The 18,583-nt window shown below is 48.8% G+C and overlaps 1 protein-coding gene across 2 annotated transcripts in view; it reads right to left on the bottom strand.

Moving 5' to 3' along the window:
* The window catches only part of LOC138265860 (collagen alpha-4(VI) chain-like), a 946,529-nt gene that overhangs the window by 496,840 nt on the left and 431,106 nt on the right, over positions 1-18,583 (bottom strand). For both annotated transcript variants that reach the window (XM_069213964.1, XM_069213965.1), the window contains 2 exons: positions 15,897-15,975; positions 14,485-14,633 (listed from right to left, as the gene is read on the bottom strand). In XM_069213964.1, the coding sequence (XP_069070065.1) occupies positions 14,485-14,633; positions 15,897-15,975 (228 nt within the window). The remainder of the gene's footprint in view (positions 1-14,484; positions 14,634-15,896; positions 15,976-18,583) is intronic.

The raw sequence follows: 18,583 nt of genomic DNA, 5'->3' as shown, positions 1-18,583 counted from the left end.
ACACATCCCAAAATCAAGCCCTGCATGTAACACCAATGCATGGACACCCATCACCGAAGCATGTCCAGTACAGAGACTCACTCATGCCCCAAAATCACCAATCACACAAGGACCAAGCTAATAATGCAAGCACTGGAGTAGAGGGTCAACCAGCCATTGCACACGATGGCACACACAGATACAATGATTATGCATTTACACCCAAACAGGACCCCTACCCAACGTAACCGGACAGGAGGTGCCAGACATATCCAGTCCCCCCACAGAAGAGACCCAGAGTGATGACAGCAACTCTGCACGCCTGGATCAGGATAACCAGCCCGGCCCATCTGGGACCTCCGAACAGTCGGTTCCCCTGACTCTGTCCCCAGGACACGTCAATTAGCAGTGTGTCCACCACTACAGGGAACCCAGGCACACCCACCAACCCAAGAAAATCAGGGACCTGGGGGCAGTGGCAGTGGGCACACGGTTCAGGGGACAGAGGCACAGGATAACAGGGAAACTGGGAGGACTGCTGTGTGACAGGGGGAGAACAGGCCTAGGGAACCGACACTCCACGAGGCACTCTCCAACATCATGGGAGCTTACGATCATTCCCAGGAGACGATGGCAACGGTACTGGCCAAGTTTCAGGAGACCCAGCGGCTGCAGGAGGAACACTACCTTGGGATCAGGGAGGACTTGAAGTCCATTAACACCACCCTGGTCACCATTGCAGGGGTGCTGGCAGACCTTCTCAACACCAGGAGAACACAGTGGCACAACAAGGGGCCCCTGACACTAGCCTGGACGATGAACAGCCCTCCACCTCCGCTGGCGCTAGTGGACAGGAGGCACCGCCACAGGAACAACAGGACGCCAGCACCCCACCCCCTGCAGATGGAGACCCACCCCGCAAACGGTCCCTGAGATCCAGGAACAAGACAGAGAACATTGCCAAGACCCCCACCAGGAAATGAGAGCCCCCTGAATGTCACCCTTCTGTTCCACTATGTCACCCTGTCCATCCTTAAACTGTCATTGCTCCACTTCCTATGCCCCTTTGGAAAATGCACCTGTGAAACAAATAGACTGGACTCTGCCATGGACATTCCTCCACCATCCCCCAAGCCCGTTTTACAACCCCCTCCACTTATTAGCACAGGAATAAACACACTTCAATCACAAAAAAATCTGGAGTCAGTCTGTGCTTTCACAAATGTGTAATTGCAATAACTATGGAATATAGCAATGTCAATTGACCTGTTCACATACCAATGTAACACAGCTGTAGGCCAGCAGTAAACATAGCAGAGGGCACAAAGTGGGACCCAGATCTGTGAAATGGAAAGTCAAAGTGACAAGTCAGGGTCCATACATTAAATGAAAATGACAGACATATGCTAGTTCCAACAATAGTATGAGATGCGTGAAGCAGTTACATCTTCTTACCTGTGTCTCAATGGAAGTATTGCATGATGATGTTGTTTCGGTTGTCGATATCCTCTTCTTATGCCTCCTCTTCTTCACTGTCCACAGGCTCCACAGCTGCCACAAGACCACCATCTGGCCCATCCTCCTGCAGAAAAGGCACCTGGCGTTGCAAAGCCAGGTTGTGCAGCATACAGCAGGCCACTATTATCTGGCACACCTTCTTCGGTGAGTAGTATAGGGAGCCACCTGTCAGATGGAGGCACCGGAATCTAACCTTCAGGAGGCCGAAGGTGCGTTCGATCACCCTCCTAGTTAGCCCATGTGCCTCATTGTAGCGTTCCTCTGCCCTTGTCCTGGGATTCCTCACTGGGGTCAGTAGCCATGACAGGTTGGGGTAACCAGAGTCACCTGCAAATGTCGAGGGACAACTGTTAGACACACACTAACCCTTAGGGACAGCCCCATATCCAGACAGCAAATGAAACTGTGTGGGGACTTTAGGCTCACCTATTAGCCACACACGGTGCCTCTGGAGTTGCCCCATCACATAAGGGATGCTGCTATTCCTCAAAATGCAAGTGTCATGGATTGAGCCAGGATACTTGGCATTCACATGGGAGATGTACTGGTCTGCCAAACACACCATCTGCACATTAATATAATAGTAGCTCTTCCAGTTTCTGTACACCTGTTCATTCCTGCGGGGGGTACAAATGCCACATGTGTACCATCAATGGCACCAATGATGTTGGGGATATGTCCCAGGGCATGGAAGTCACCTTTCACTGTGGGCAAATCCTCCACCTGAGGGAAAACGATGTAGCTGCACATGTGTTTTAGCAGTGCAGATAACACTCTGGACAACACGTTGGAGAAAATTAGCTGGGACATCCCTGATGCCATCTCCACTGTTTTTTTAAAAGACCCACTGGCCAGGAAATGGAGTACAGACAGGACCTGTACTAGAGGGGGGATTCCTGTGGGATGGCGGATAGCTGATATCAGGTCTGGCTCCAACTGGGCACACAGTTCCTGGATTGTTGCACGATCAAGTCTGTATGTGATTATGATGTGCCTCTCTTCCATTGTCAACAGGTCCACCAGGGGTCGGTACACAGGAGGATGCCGCCATCTCATCACCTGCCCCAGCAGACGTGCCCTATGGAGGAGAACAGCGAGCAGAGAGTCGCCCAACACTGAGGTATCACAATGTGTTATTTGCAGAAACATTTGTAATTCGCAGTGTCCCGGTATCTGTCGGTATTCCCGGCATAGACAGGTGTGACGCAGTTTGTATCCATCCCATGTGGCCCACTGAAATGGCGGCTGTCTGACCTCTAAGGTGGGACAAGGGGAAATGAGGTAACTGCGCTGGCGTTGTACACCGTCGCGGTGGGCGGTACAAGACCGCAGTGCAATTCAGCATTGGTTACCATTGGGCCCTATGGGTCCCAGGAGCCAATGATGGTGTACGCCGGCGGTGACGGTACGCAGCGCTGCGGAGGTGACCGCCATTTTCTGTCTGTTCACTCACTTGATACCTGACCTTCAACAGGAGAGGACCTACACTGCAAGTGCTACTGTGACCTGTGTCTGGAAGCGACGATGGCTACAGTGTCTGGGGAAAGGGCCCCTGCCTTCACTTTGGAGGAGTTGGAGAAACTAGTGGATGGGGTCCTCCCCCAGTACACGCAACTGTACGGTCCTCCAGACAAATAGGTGAGTACATTGTGATCATGCATGCCTGGGCAATGCCTGTTTTGAGGTGTGTGGATGGAAGATATATGGGGGGGGGCGCTGAGGCCTGCATGTGCGAATGTTGGGTGTATGTGCATCAGGGCATGGGTCGGAACTGGTGGGCAATGAGTATGACGGTCCGGACGGGTGAGTAATTTCCTTTCCCCCTGTACCATTCCTCTAGGTCAGCGCCCACCAGAAGAAGGGTATTTGGCGTGCCATCGCCAAGGACGTCCGGACCCTGGGGGTCTACCACAGACGGAGCACCCACTGCCATAAAAGATGGGAGGACCTGCGCCGCTGGAGCAAGAAGACGGCGGAGGCCCAGCTGGGGATGGCCTCCCAACGTGGAAAGGGTACCCGTCGCACCATGACCTCCCCTGATGTACCGGATCCTGGCGGTGGCCTATCCAGTGTTGGACGGGCGCTTGAGGGCATCACAGCAGCCACAAGGGGGTGAGTACACTCTCATTCAGCTGACTCTGCACGCATTCCGAGGTGTCTGGGTGGGGGAGGTAGGCAGGTTCCCTTGTAAGGCACCCAACCCCACTAGTGGTAAGAGCCATCTACACCTAGTCAGGCTCCTGTGACTTCCAGGTGTGCAGCAATTGGGCTTAGGCCTCGTACCCCATGGGCATGTGAATTTGCTAGGAACTGTTAGTGCATGGCGTAGTGCTGAGGGCTGCTTCCTGTGTGTTGTGTCCGCCGACGGTAGTGGTGTTGTATGCACTGAACATGTTTTTCTTCTGTCTTCCCCCCCCTTTTTGTTGTCTCCCTGTTCTTGTGTGCAATAGCATCATCAGGCGGAGGAGCAGTGGCACCAGAGCAGGAGGGAGCTGCAATCCACTTGGCCCTGGAGGGTGAAGCAACGGAGTCTGAAGTCACCAGTGGGACAGAGGGCGAGGGGAGCCCCACGACGGGGACAGGCGCATACACCAGTGACAGCACCTCTGTGGCCACCGCATCAACAGGTACAGCCGCCACCTCCCCCTACCAGCACCGCCCTCCCAGCAGCCCCTCAGCGTGTGTCCCATGCCCGCTCACCCAGGAGGGTGGGCATCTCCGTCGCCCCAGGCACCTCAGGCCCTGCCCCAGTCAGCCCTGCTGCCCTCAGTGAGGAGGCTATTGACCTCCTGAGATCCCTAACTGTTGGGCAATCTATCATTTTGAATCCCATCCAGGGTGTTGAGAGGCATTTGCAACAAACAAATGCATACCTGGAGGGCATTCATTCTGGGTAGGCGGCCCAACAGAGAGCATTTCAGGCTCTGGCAGCCATTGTCCCTGTGTCCAGCCTCCCCCTCCAACTTCCTCCACCCAGACCCAATCGCCTGTACCTCAGCCTATCCCAAGCACACTGTCAGACCAGCATGCACACTCATCAACACACAAGAGTGGACATGGCAAACATAAGCACCACACATCCCACAAGCACTCACACAAGCACCATCCCCATGCAGACACAGCAACATCCACTGCCTCCACTGTGTCCCCCTCCTCCACGTCCTCCTCCTCCCTCCCTGTCTCTTCTCCACTCACACCTGCATGCACTACATCCTCAGCCACTACGCACATCACCACACACCGCTCACGTGCACTCACCACCCCCACTACCATGCACACATCCCCAGTGTCCTCTCCCAGTGTGTCTGTGAGCACTCCTCCCGAAGTACACAAACGCAGGCACACACCCACCCAACTGACATCCACCTCACAACAGCCTCCGGCCCATGCACCTTCACCCAAATTCAGCAAACGTACACCTCCTACAACCACTACCTCTTCCTCCATTCCCAAACCCACTCCATCTTCCCATGCTGTGTGTCAAAAAACCTTTCCTGGCAAACCTTGACCTCTTCCCTTCACCTCCCCCCCCATCCTTCCCTTAGGGCCAGGCTTTCCAGGTCTCAGCCCAGCACCTCAGCTACCAAATCCCCAGGCACAGTGGGGCCAGCAAATGCGGGGTCATCGAGTGCGCCACCCATCAGGGCTGCCAGTGTGCCACGTAGCGACGGCAAGGACATTCCGCCACCTGCCAAGGTGAAGAAGGTGCCCACATCCCGGAGGGAAAAGCTGCACCTACCAGCCACCAAGGGCTCCGCAAAAACAAAAGGGGATAGTGGCAAGACACCTGCGGCAACATCGAAGGTGGGGAAGGGACAAAAGCAGAAGAGCAGGTCAGGACAGAGCACGGTGGCACCGACTGAGGGACCAGTGTCACCCCTTCTGTCCATGACAACACCAACCTATACGGCGGCGAACACCGCAAGCTGCCCCGCGACCAGCACCGCCACCTGCACCGCCACCTGCACTGCCACCTGCACAGCCACCTGCACTGCCACCGGCATAGCCACTGGCACGTCTGCAGCCTCAGCGACAGTCACCAGCATCTTCCCCAGTGGACAGGTGTTCGAGGCTGCAGGAGACGTCCTGCTGTGTCCGTCAGCAGGTGCTGACCCATGCACCACCACCTGCACCGCCGCCACAGACACCACCGCAAGCACCGCCACCAGCCCCGCAACGTGCTCGGACAGTGGCACCACCGCTGACATGGCTACCATCCCCAGTGGTCAGTCGTCCGAGGCTGGAGGAGACTTCCTGGACCCTGGCCAGCTTCCATGAGGCATGACTTCCACCACTGTTTGCACCTGCAGGTGGAAGGCGAAGCCTCAGCAGTGTGGGGTATGCCGCTGCCTCCATGGCGTATCATGCTACCTTTTCCTCGGCAATCTCGTGGCACACATACCCAGGTGAGGAAATAGTACCGGACACACTGCACGTGGAGCACTCTGGGCACCAGGCCCCCTCCAGTACCAGTGGAGAATGACATCCACTACCTCAGTCCTTGGCAGGATGAAGCACTCTGGGCACCAGGCCCCCTCCAGAACCAGTGGAGAATGACATCCACTACCTCAGTCCTTGGCAGGATGAAGCACTCTGGGCACCAGGCCCCCTCCAGAACCAGTAGAGAATGACATCCACTTGAGAGACTGTGGCTTAGCACTCCCCAGAACCAAAGGAGAGATACATCCACTACCTCATTCCTTGGCAGGATGAAGCACTCTGGGCACCAGGCCCCCTCCAGAACCAGTGGAGACTGTTATCCACTTGAGTGACTGTAGCTTTGCACTCCCCAGGATAAAAGCAGTGGGCAACCTAGGCACTGGAGAGACTTGAGGGACTGTGGCTTTGCACTCCCCAGGATAAAGCAGTAGGCAACCCACCCACTGGAGAGACTTGAGAGACTGTGGCTTTGCAATCCCCAGGATAAAGCAGTGGGCAACCCACCCACTGGAGAGACTTGAGAGACTGTGGCTTTGCACTCCCCAGGATACAGCAATGGGCATGAAGCCCCCTCGTGCAGCAGTGGCGTCGTGCGTTCATCTGGCTGAGGTGCTGCCCCCCCTGAGGTGCCTGTTTATTTTCGATCTGATGCTCCAGCAGTATTCTCTCTGTTTCCAATCAGGTATCTTGTGTGGGCTTCGTCCATGCATTTGGGGACCAGTGGTCCACGGACAATGATTGGTACACTATCCAGACTTGTGTAGTTGGTGTACATATTTGTATATACTGAATTTTTAATTTTGACTATCAGATTTTTCATGATTACAATCGTTACAATCATTTCCTTTTGTCCTTGCGTTCTTCCAGGGGGTGGGGGGTGTATATGTAATGTTGCTGCATGTATTTGTGTGTATGTTGTTGTGAGTGAGGGTGAGGGTTGGGGTGTTGCGTGTTGCATGTGTGTGTCACTCTCTTTTCCCTCCCCCCTGTGTTGTGGGTGCAGTACTTACCGTGGTTGTCGACGGCGTCTGTCCTGCTCCTGATAGAGCAGGAGGAAGAGTAGCATAGGCAGGACGTGTAGTTCGGGCTCCATGGTGTCCTGGTTCCTCGTTGGGTGTCAAGAGGTGAGTGTTTTCCCTTCTGCCTACTGTTTCCACCGTGCTTTTGAGAGCATTGGTTCCACCCCAGAAAAGGTGATGGATAGGCCTCTTGTGATAGGATGGGCGGTACTTTGTCCTCCGCCTGTCTGTTGGCGGTTACCGCTGCGGTGTTTGTTTCTACCGCCGTGGTGGTCGGAGTGTTAAAGTGGCTGTCTATGTTGGCGGTTTCCGCCATGGTCGTGATTCCGTTTTTTTTTCCGCCGGCCTGTTGCCGGTATTACCGCTGCTTTATCACCGACCGCCAGGGTTGCAATGAGGGCATAAGTGTCATTTAAGTCCTGACAGATCAAATGGACCGTCATCCAGAGACATACAACAGGCAATGGCTACTTTGTGCTGGTGGTTGCAGGTGTTGGGGATCAAGGCTCACTAATGGGGTCTAGAAAGCGGTGACAAAGAGGGGAAATCATCAGTGAAAAAGAAACTGCAAGAGTGAGATAAAGGGAAAAGGTGAAATAAAGACTACTCAGACTGAGTTATCCACAAGCCCGGCATTCACCATCACTGGAAGTGAGCTCATATGAAAAACTATGGGACCTTACACCTATTTATTTGTTTTGTACATATTAAGCGCTGACAACAGGGTGGGGCGGTAGACCAAGGACAATCACATAAAGCTTAAGCAGGCCCAGGAATACTACATGGCTGGCGTTAATTCACAAGGTATCCACAAACTCAGAAGTAACATAAGCATAGCAGGCAGGATTATCACAGGAATGGCAAGCTGATTTTGCAGTACCAAAGATCATAGGTACGGAGGTGCTTAGTATGCAAGGAGCTAGGAAGACGCTGGCAGCAGCAAAGTTAAGAGCACATGTCTCACTTCATATGGATGGTACAGTGTCAAGGATCTAGCGAAGTTCAGGACAATCTGTCAGGGACACCAGCAGAGTTCACGACAAGGTAAGGTAACAAGAAGGTGATTTTCAGGACTGAAGCTGAAAACTGAAGTAGGTTACAACTGTCAGTGAGCAGGGAACTGGAAAATCTGCACTGGAAACTATGACGATAACATGAATACAAATAATAGGAAGGTCAAAGCAGGGACACAATAGACAAATTATCACAAATGATAGTCTGTTTGCCCTTGGAAGTGATTTTTGTGTGAAGTGAAAAAATATCTTACAAGAAGGCAACAAACAGATTAATGTCAGAGTTCAGGGAAACACCCAGCAGTTCCTACAGAAAAGAAGCACTGAGTGGTTCTCTGTGTCAAAACCACAAGCCTTGGAGCCTAAATGCCACCCTTGGAGGTAATGAAAATCAGGACAATAACATAACACACACGAAGACAAGAACAGTGGAAGGTACACAGAAACATGGACCGGGCTCATGGAAACGTTGGACTGGAATAAGGGTCAAAGTTAGGACTGGAATGCTCAGTTGTCAATAATGGGACTCTGCACGCTACTAGGACAGGGCAGGATATGCAGTCACAACAGGAACATGGAATACAAGACTGGTAATCTGCACATGCAAGACTGGTCTGGATGTGTGCAGTCAGAACTAAGAACAAGGCAAACACTGGAACCAAGAGGCAGCATAAAGTAGAGACAACCAACAGACACAAAAATAACTAATAAAAATAAGAGCATGTAATCAAATAACAATGAAATCAGAAATCAAACGGCCAGCCTGGAATATAGTAGCAGGATCAAACAGAGCGTAAGGAGACTCAAGCAGCGCATCGGTGGAGGTATCCAGCCAGCTTTCCTGGTTTCTGCTGGGCTTACCATCTCACCAGTGCCCCCATCCTGCCAGTGCTGCCAAAGGGGGCTCCTACCTGCCAAGGGATATAACGGCGCAGCACACAACAGGGCTCCCTGACTGACCTAAGTGTGGTCTTCTCTTCTCCCTCCAGCCAGCGAGACATCCAGAGGTCAGTGCAGCATCCAAGATACCAGGAGGAAGAAATACTGACTTGTCTCTGTTCTTCCTCACCTTTTCCCCAAGGAGCCACCATCTTGGAATGTCCTGTGTTCACTCTTCTGACATCAGATGACAGACTGGGAGAGCCATTCCCATGTTTTCAGGGCCACTGTTATTCTGATATCGCTTGCTTCTGGAGCTCTGGTGCTGCCTATTGGCACAACAGATTTTTGCTGACAGAGTTATTTTCCTGCCGTCTACAAACATTCAATCCATGTTCTTGTGCCTTCATAAACCCTAACCCGCTGCATATCTGACGCCATTTACGTCCAAGCAGAAGGCAGTTTTATTTTATTGAAGCCTAAAAAACAGGAAGCCATGAACCTAGGGATACCCCTCCTCCCCTTCAGATATGTCTTTAATGACACTAGACTCTTTAATGGTGGACCTCAAAAGCATTTGATCTTCACTCGACACCATGGAGCAAGCCACGATTGACACCAATAAAGAACCCAAGAAGCTCCATGGACAGCTAGTGACTTTAAAAACCCAACTTCATCATACAGAAGACCAGCAGACAAAATACACGACACAGGAAAGACAGGAACAGGTTATGGGTCTGAGCAAAGTGAGCGAGCAGTCCACAAGAGAGGTATAAAAGATTTAGAAGGCTGTGGGATCCTGGAATCACGAGAGAGACTGGAGCATTAATCCTAGGACGAGACTGGGCCAGGGTTTGGAGACAGAAAGGACTAGAGCAACCATGATGCATCTGGAAAGTGTTACAGAAGTTTGGACAGGGACGTAATGTGGAGCTGGAAATGCAAGGTGTTGAAAAGAGTTTGGTTTTAAGAGCCGGACCCCATAGGGCCCTCTTAGCACAACCTGATGGCAGGATCGCAGAATCCTGGCATACAGTGTTCCAGAGTGGTAGCTAAATAGTGAAACATTAGCAGACGTTTTTAAATTTCTTCAGTGAGCCACACTAGTCCCTAGAAGTGACATGATAGCAGGACGCAGATAAGCCACAGATTAGGGGTAGTTAAATGGTCCATACAGTGTGCAAGATGCCGAAGGATGTCCGCTAAAATAATATGTACTTTTTCTCAAAGCGTTGCTTACAAAATATTGTATTGCACACATTTAATTAGTAGTTTGGAGAAGTCCAGGGACTTGATGAGGGTGGGGTGATTGTTCCACAAACTCAAATTAATGCTTGGATAATAATACACCTTATTATTAATTGTTTAAATGTGGAAACAAAGACCTTTGTGGCAGAAGGAATGGAGAGGAGACAACCTTGTTGAATGAATTCAAGAAAAGCCTGAGGTGAACACAAGATGGAAGCAGTAGCACTCAGTAACTTATATATTTGACCCCTGGTCCTCTCTCTCAAAAACGTGAAAGTCAAAATATATAGCTATGCCGATTATATGCAGCTGATCTTCTCAATTGACAAAACTTCCAGTTTCAAAATGTACTTCCACGACACTATGCTGTTCATCCGAGACTGGATAAACAGCAAACAATTAAAACTTAACTGACAAAAAAGAGATAGTTATAATTAAAAACAAGCTCAATCTTTGGAATCCATCATTTGGCCTTCCGAAATGGATACTCCCCCTCCTTCTAGCAAATCAGTAAAAAACCTTGGCTTTTTATTGATGAGGACCTATATCAGATAAGCTCTGCGGTATCTTTTTGTTTCTTACAACTTCGCAGAATTGACAAGATAAAAACATTTCTCACTGTGGAGGCCTTGGTCCAAGTCATCATAGTGGTGGTAATGTCAAGAATTGTCTATGCCAACTCACTGTATTTGGGTCTCCATAAATATCTCACTCGTAGGCTCCTATTAGTTCAAAATCAAGCGGCACGGTTGATCTATCAACTCCCTAGACATTGCCATATATCCCAAGTTACAAAAGATTTTCACAGGTTCCCTGTTGCTCAGAGATCCATATTTAAATCCTGCTGCAAAGGTTTTAAAGCTTTGAATAGGAAGAGCCCAGCCTTTGTATAATCCTGCATCCATAACTACTCCCCTGGCATGCTACTCAGGTCTACTTACTCACACATTGTATTTACTCCGCAACTTAAGAGGAAACAGATAGGTGGAGTTCGCTTCGCAGTTATGGCTCCTCGCATCTGGAACTCCTTGCCTTTAGACATCAAGGTCAATCCCAACTATGCTAGATTCAGACAGCTTCTGAAGGCCTGGCTCTTCAAGCAAGCCTATCAATAGATCTCCAGAACCGTGACAGTTCAGTTACTCTGGTGCCAAGAAACTGTCTGGCGTAGGAGCGCTCCATAAATATCAGTAACAACATAACACAGTAAAGTGGAAAATTTGTAGGGTAATGAACAGGCATGTTACTTATGTTTCTTTATTAATACTACTAAATTGCTTAATAGTTTGCAATTCTTCTCACTGGCTTTGTGTTGTCATTAATTGTGTAAACTTGTCATAGATACATGCTCTGAGTTTTTTTGTCTTGATGATGAAAACAAATATTCTGGGAGCTAATTTCAGTTTACAAGTGTACAACCAAACTGCTAGTGCTGAAAAGTCCTACAGTTCAGCCAGTCCTGGCCACGTAACCGTTTGCACTCTTATGATACTTGTGGTTTCACCTTTCCCATTATTTGAACGTTAAGGCACACAAAGTGTCATACAAGACACCAGGGGTCCAATCAGCAATGGTGCACCAGCACCAAGGCCATCTGGTTCTCCGCCGACCTTCAGGCCTCCAAGCAGGAGTGCTGGAAAATCGAAAAGAAGTGGCACCATGAACCAACAGAGAGCAACCACGCCGCCCTCAAGGCAGCCATCTGCAAGCACCACCAGCTCATCCAGGCCACCAAAAGATCCTTCTACAAAGATCGCATCGACAACAGCGCCCACAATAGCAAAGAGCTCTTCAGCATCGTCAAAGAACTCACCAACCCCAGGTCATGCTCCATCGACCCCTCTCCATCGCAAGATCTCTGCGACTCCCTCGCCACCTTTTTCCATCGCAAGATAATGGAAATCCACAACAGCTTCTACTCCTCGCCCCCCACTACCACCACGGCCACCACCAACCCAGACGCACCCAGCCACACCAACCTCTTGCTCTCCTGGACCCACATCAACAACGAGGACACCATCAAAATCATGAGCACCATCCGCTCCGGATCTCCCTCCGACCCCTGCCCCCACCATGTCTTCAACAAAGTGAGCCCCATCATCGCCACCCTGCTCCGTATGATCATCAATAGCTCCTTTGAGACTGCCACCTTCCCAGAGAGCTGGAAGCATGCCAATGTCAACGCCCTGCTGAAGAAACCCAACGCGGACCCCGAAGACCTCAAGAATTACCGACCCATCTCCCTCCTCCCATTCACGGTGAAGGTCATCAAGAAGATCGTCAACAGCCAACTGACCTGCTTCCTGGAGGACAACAACATGCTGGACATCTCCCAATCTGGATTCCGTAGGAACCACAGCACTGAGACCGCCCTCATTGCCACAACCGACGACATCAGGACCATGCTCGACAAAGGCAAAACTGCGGCCCTCATCCTCCTGGACTTCTCGGCTGCTTTTGAAACCGTCTACCACCACACCCTTTGCACTTGCCTCTACAACGCCGGGATCCACTACAAGGCTCTGGACTGGATCACATCCTTCCTCTCCGGCAGAACTCAGAGAGTCCGCCTCCCTCCCTTCCTGTCGGGAGCCACCAAAACCATCTGCGGTGTTCCCCAAGGGTCTTCTCTCAGCCCAACTCTTTTCAACATCTACATGGCACCACTCGCCAACATCGTCCGATCCCACAACCTAAACATCGTCTCCTATGCTGACGACACCCAGCTGATCCTCTCACTCACCAAGGACCCCGCCACCGCCAAAACCAACCTCCACAACGTACTCCATGCCATTGCCAGCTGGATGGAGAAGAGCCGCCTCAAACTTAACTCGTACAAGACAGAGATCCTCATCCTCTGCTCCAACCACTGGGATGACTCCTGGTGGCCAGCCGTCCTAGTAACCACACCAACACCCGCCACCCACGCACGCAACCTAGGTTCATCCTAGACTCATCACTCACCATGACCCAGCAAGTCAACGCAGTCTCATCTTCCTGCTTCAACACCGTCTGCATGCTTCGCAAGATCTTCAGATGGATCCCCACCGAAACAAGAAGGACGGTCACCCACGTCCTCGTCAGCAGCAGACTGGACTATGGCAACGCGCTCTACGCAGGAACCACAGCCAAGCTCCAGAAGAAACTACAACGTATACAGAACGCCTCCGCATGCTTCATCCTTAACATCCCACGCCGCGACTACATCTCAGCCCATCTCAGAGACCTTCACTGGCTTCCCGTCACCAAGAGGATCACCTTCAATCTCCTCATCCATGCCCACAAAGCTCTTCACAACAAGGGCCCAGCCTACCTCAACGAGCGACTCACTTTCCACACTCCCACCCGCCAACTCCGCTCCGCCAACCTTGCCCTCGCCGCCGTCCCTCGCATCCATTGAACTACAGCCGGCGGCAGATCCTTCTCCCACCTCGCTGCCAAGGCCTGGAACACCCTCCCCGCCCACCTACGACAGACCCAGGACCTCCTGACCTTCAGGAAACGCCTCAAGACCTAGTTATTCGAGCAGTAGCAGTCCTTCGCTCCCCCCCTTTCAGCGCCTTGAGACCATAGCAGGTGAGTAGCCCGCTTTACAAATGTTTGATTGATTGATTGATTGATTGGATCACATACCAGGGAACAAAGTAGAACTTGGGCTCCTATTACCCAGTGTATTTTCATCTGTGTGAGTTAGAGGTAAAAAAATAATTTGAGATTCTAAAATCCACTTCTTAATTCACAGAATAAGGAAAATCAAGATGTTCAGCGACGAGCACCAAGGACTTTCCACTGTCATTGGTATAGGGCAAGAGGTGAAAGGGTGGCACTTGGGGGGGGCACTGATGCAAACACTCACAACCACGTACATTTGGGAATATCAATAAACATTTGAAATGGTCATTCCGACCCAAGAAACAATTGCAAATTTACCTGTACAAAGGTTTGAATAAGTAAGGAAATATTGGCCCATGGGAGTATTCCCTGAAAACTACATCTTTCTAATCGATTTAAGGGTGATTCCTAAGGATGCCCAAAGATCCCCTAAATATACTTCATACAAAGTGGTTTTGTGACTCGCCAACTGAAACTCAGTGAAGAAAAGTAAAGTAATGATAAATGTTAACAATGTAAGGAGGCGCTTACTTTGAAGTGTTAGTGTTGAAAATGTGTCATCCAAAAACATATTTATAGCATAATTTCGCACTGAGAGGACATTCTTCAGTGCAGCTGAAAGCAAGGAGCGAGAGGTATTATCTATGGTAGGAAAAGGAAGAGAGGCGCTGCTTTGTGGAAGAAGTTAGAGATCCTGCAGTAAGCGCGAAAATGTTGCTATTAATGTACCATGCGAAAAACACACCCATAAAACTGTCGGGGGCACCAGTCCTTACCAGCTCCTGCATCAGCGCGCTGTTAATCTGAGGCATGTCCAAGGACAGCTGCACGCTGTATCTCGTGCCGCGGCCAAACTCGATCTGCTTCAACTGCTCTCGATCCGTGGCTTTATTCACCGCAACCGTGACGAGAGCGTCGAACCAACCTGGACCCAATATGGAAAATACAGTTACTGAATAACGGACTTCTAACAATGGGAAAAACTTTCGAAGTGCTCATTACCACTGCCAAACCGTGTTCAGAGCGTGCATGCACTCTTCAGAGGTATGAGGCCCCCTACTAAGCAAGCATTTGCAATGCAACGGGTCTCACATTTGCTCGAATTAGAGCTATTACATTGTAAACTCCTAACAGGACTTTTCTTGCCACACAAATTGAAAGGAAAAAAATTAGGTCCATCGCGCTATGTTAAACGCAGCACGATTGCGCTGAAACTGAAAATAAAAAGATAAAGTAGTCCGGGAACCATGCTGAAAACATGGAGCCTCGTATGCTTTCAGTAGTTGCCCAATGCGCTCGAGGAGGGCTAAACACTGGAAAAGGCATGATCTAGGCATGCCTTTCACTAATGAAATCAAGTGGATTTTAAAAGGCAAGCTCACAAACCAACCAAAGTGACAGGCGAGACATGGGTGTAGTTAAAAACCCAAGGAGAGATTACTACAGGGACCGAGCGCTTGTGCACTTGACCCTAAAAGTCATACTCAGAGCCAATGCCTAATGTACTATATAGACAGAGTCCCATACAGTGTGCACGCACAGGTGAAACTCAGAGACAAACCATTCCCCAGCACTAGAGCTTAATAGAGTGTGCACACACTCCTCCGAGGCGCAGGGCATCCCCACCGTCTGCCATACCATTACCAGAGTCTTCTGTGTCCACCCGCCTAAGAGGCTGGAAACTTTTATCACTACCAAACCAAGACCAGACCCTAGAGCAGTGTACATACGTGCCTCAAGGCAGGAGAACCCCCACTAACAAATCATACTCAGCACCAGTGCATACTATAGTTATTATATCCACAGAGAAGCCAACTCACCATCACACCATTCCCAGGGACTACTGAAGAGGCTTCTGAGGCAGGGAGCTTCTAAAACTTACAAACCACAATCAGGACCAGACCTTGACACAGTGTGTATGCAGGGAGCTCCACCAGTGACAGACTGTCCAACCCACAAGAGACTAGGTTAATATGCAATTTCTTCACATCCTTCTTATTTCTTAAGGACATGCCCGCTCACATTTGCCCGGTGAAGATAGACACAGTCTTCCTAACTTTTTGGGAACCTACCTATTTATGTCAGGATGCCCTGGGTCCTTCTGTGGCCCATTCATCTCAAAAGAATGGAAAAATTGTTCCAGCCATCCCTAAGCCTGAAGTCATCTACTGACATTCTACGCACTTACCTTCCTTGCGCAGACTGGAGGACATTTCTTCCAGCTTCTGTACTTCTTCATCCAACCCGTCTGTGAAGAGCAGAAGAACCTGAGGTGGTGAGAGAACGTGGAGGGAAGAGACAGAGTGAGTGTGGGGCCTCTCAAAAGCACCTATACCTACATAAGTGGTAAAGAATTTGCAGTCCTATCATAGGTCGGAGGGTGGCAGGAGGTGATAGTGAGCGCTAACCAGTCTGTCACAGGGGTACAATGTATCCACAGCAAGCCTAGCTCCCCTTTTGAGAGATGTAGTGCAGTCTAAACAAGCCACTGGAATGATGCCATAATAGCAGACCAAATTACACAACAGGGAGGACTAAGGGCCAGATGTATCAAAAACCCGATTTGCGTTTCTTGAATAGCGAATTTTAAGAAAACGCTATTTAAGAAATGCAAAATGTTATGTATGATTTTTGCGATTCGGTAATAGCGATTTCTTAAAATTCGCAAATGCTATTACCGAATCGCAAATAGAGAATCCAACCCCATTTGCACCTCTGGGCCTGTTGCGAATGGTTTTGCATTTTCTAAATTGCAAATTCCAGTTAGGAATTTGCAATTTAGGAAATGCAAATCCCAGGGTGCTGGGGGCCTAAGGCCCCCTCTGCGGCACCCAAAAATATTTTTACGGACATGTGAAGCACACACATGCCTTAGGGGCATGTGTGCGCTACATGTCAATTTTAAAAATGCATTTAAAATGCATTTTTAAGATTTGCACATGGTTACCACCAAACTTTTGTTTGTGGTAATTGCATATCCTAAATGCCCAATTCGCATTTAGGAAATGCTTGATACATGTGCTTAAGAAATCGCAAATAAGGATTCCTTATTTGCGATTTCTTATTTAAATGGGGTCGCAATTTTAAGGAATCGCTATTTTTGCGATTCCTTAAAATTGCACTGCGAATGCCTTTCATACATTCTGAAAGGCATTTTTGCATTCGCAAACGGCCGAATTTTGCGATTCGCACCGTTTGCGAATGCAAAATCGCTTGATACATCTGGCCCTAAATTATGAAGTAATAAAAGCCAAATTATAAAGCATTGTGCTACACATTGTGACAGTAATCTTGCTCCACTTTGTTTCACATTGTTACAAAAGGGTTCCCAATTCTATACAAAATATAACTCGGTTTTTTTAAGAAAGAAAGGTGCACATATGTTCATCAGACCCTACTGAAAATGTTGTTCACCAGCAATTAACTGTCTTAAATTTCAACACAAAGACTTAGTTAAAATTAACACTGGCCCTTCTGACGCCTAAAGTAGCTTATATGAAACATAACATTTTGCACTCATCAGAAAACAGGCCTACATGTGCACACTACATGTGATAAATGGTTAGCCTCTTTCATTATAGATATCGCAAATATGTTATAGATCTAGTCTTAGGTTTTGGTTTTGATACGTGAACAGACAATATGCCTCTAGAACACCTCCTTCCATTAAGAATCTGCTTGCAGAACAGTATTTTGCATTAATTATACATGTATAACGTATGTGCCTTGCACTTTAAGATTCATGTCATTACATTTCTGTCTATACGTTCCACAGTGACGTCTGGCTCACTGTAGGTGCGCTGGAATTGCACTAGGAAAAATCGTTCGGAGGAACTAATGTTACCATACGTGCGACACAGAGATAACACAAAGTCCATAAGCAAAGTGTGCAAGACTCAAAATATAAAATCTGGCACAAACAGAATTTAGCACAGGGTTTTTCATAAGCCTGTTGTGTTCTAGTGCAGGCAATATGTTGAATAGTTAATTGCCCAGGATCTTTCACTGCAGGATCTCTTTTGTAGGGAGGTAGTATAAATTTTCCCCAATTAGTGCTCTATCTTCCGCACCTGTGTTAAAAATGACTGACCATGAAATCCCTGGGATGAGGAGAATCCTTTGTTTTATACAGAGTTTTCAGAGCCAAGCAGAAAACATTCTTCTCACTGCATTACTTTGTTAGAGACCCTATCTGGATTAGTTTTACACACTTCACCAAAAAGTCAGTCCTTAATTAACTTAGGAGACAGACATGATTGCTAAGAGAGAACAGTAGTCAATCCCTGAATTTCCTGTGTTAAAAGCGAGTGTGGTGTACATGTTGAGACAGGGACCAGTTGAATGTCAGAATATCTTTTACAGAAATATTATCTGACATAAATATTGTGTTCCAAGTATCATTTACAAAATTTTGTTCGATTGCATAAAGATTTTTTATTATTAACTCCAAAGGGACAATATTTGTCTAAGCTATATTTAAGAGAATATTTATTTTAGGTAATAAGCTGGTACTATCCTGATACCAGACCTAGATATCTGCTTGATTCTCTCACTGGCTGACAATGCACAATTTGATGGTGAGAGCATCCCCTCAAACTAAGGCTTTGTCACTGGAATAGCTTATCAAGCCAGTAGAGGCCAATACTAGCATATAACTTGAGCACTTACAAGCTCCCAAAACTCAACTATTCTAATGGCTTTCTTCCTCACCTGTTTTTCCACCCAAAGTGCTGGTAGTAGCTGGGAGTAACACCGTACTGCTAAAATATAAAAGGAATAAATACTCATCCCATTAGAGAAATCCCATTAGAGAAGAATCCTCTCCAATCCAGGTCTGTGGATTTACGTGAAGTAAAATGTTGTGCTTTGATCGGA

Source organism: Pleurodeles waltl, chromosome 11, assembly GCF_031143425.1.
Source record: "Pleurodeles waltl isolate 20211129_DDA chromosome 11, aPleWal1.hap1.20221129, whole genome shotgun sequence".
Classification (NCBI taxonomy): domain Eukaryota; kingdom Metazoa; phylum Chordata; class Amphibia; order Caudata; family Salamandridae; genus Pleurodeles; species Pleurodeles waltl.
This window is presented reverse-complemented; position numbering and strand designations above follow the sequence as displayed.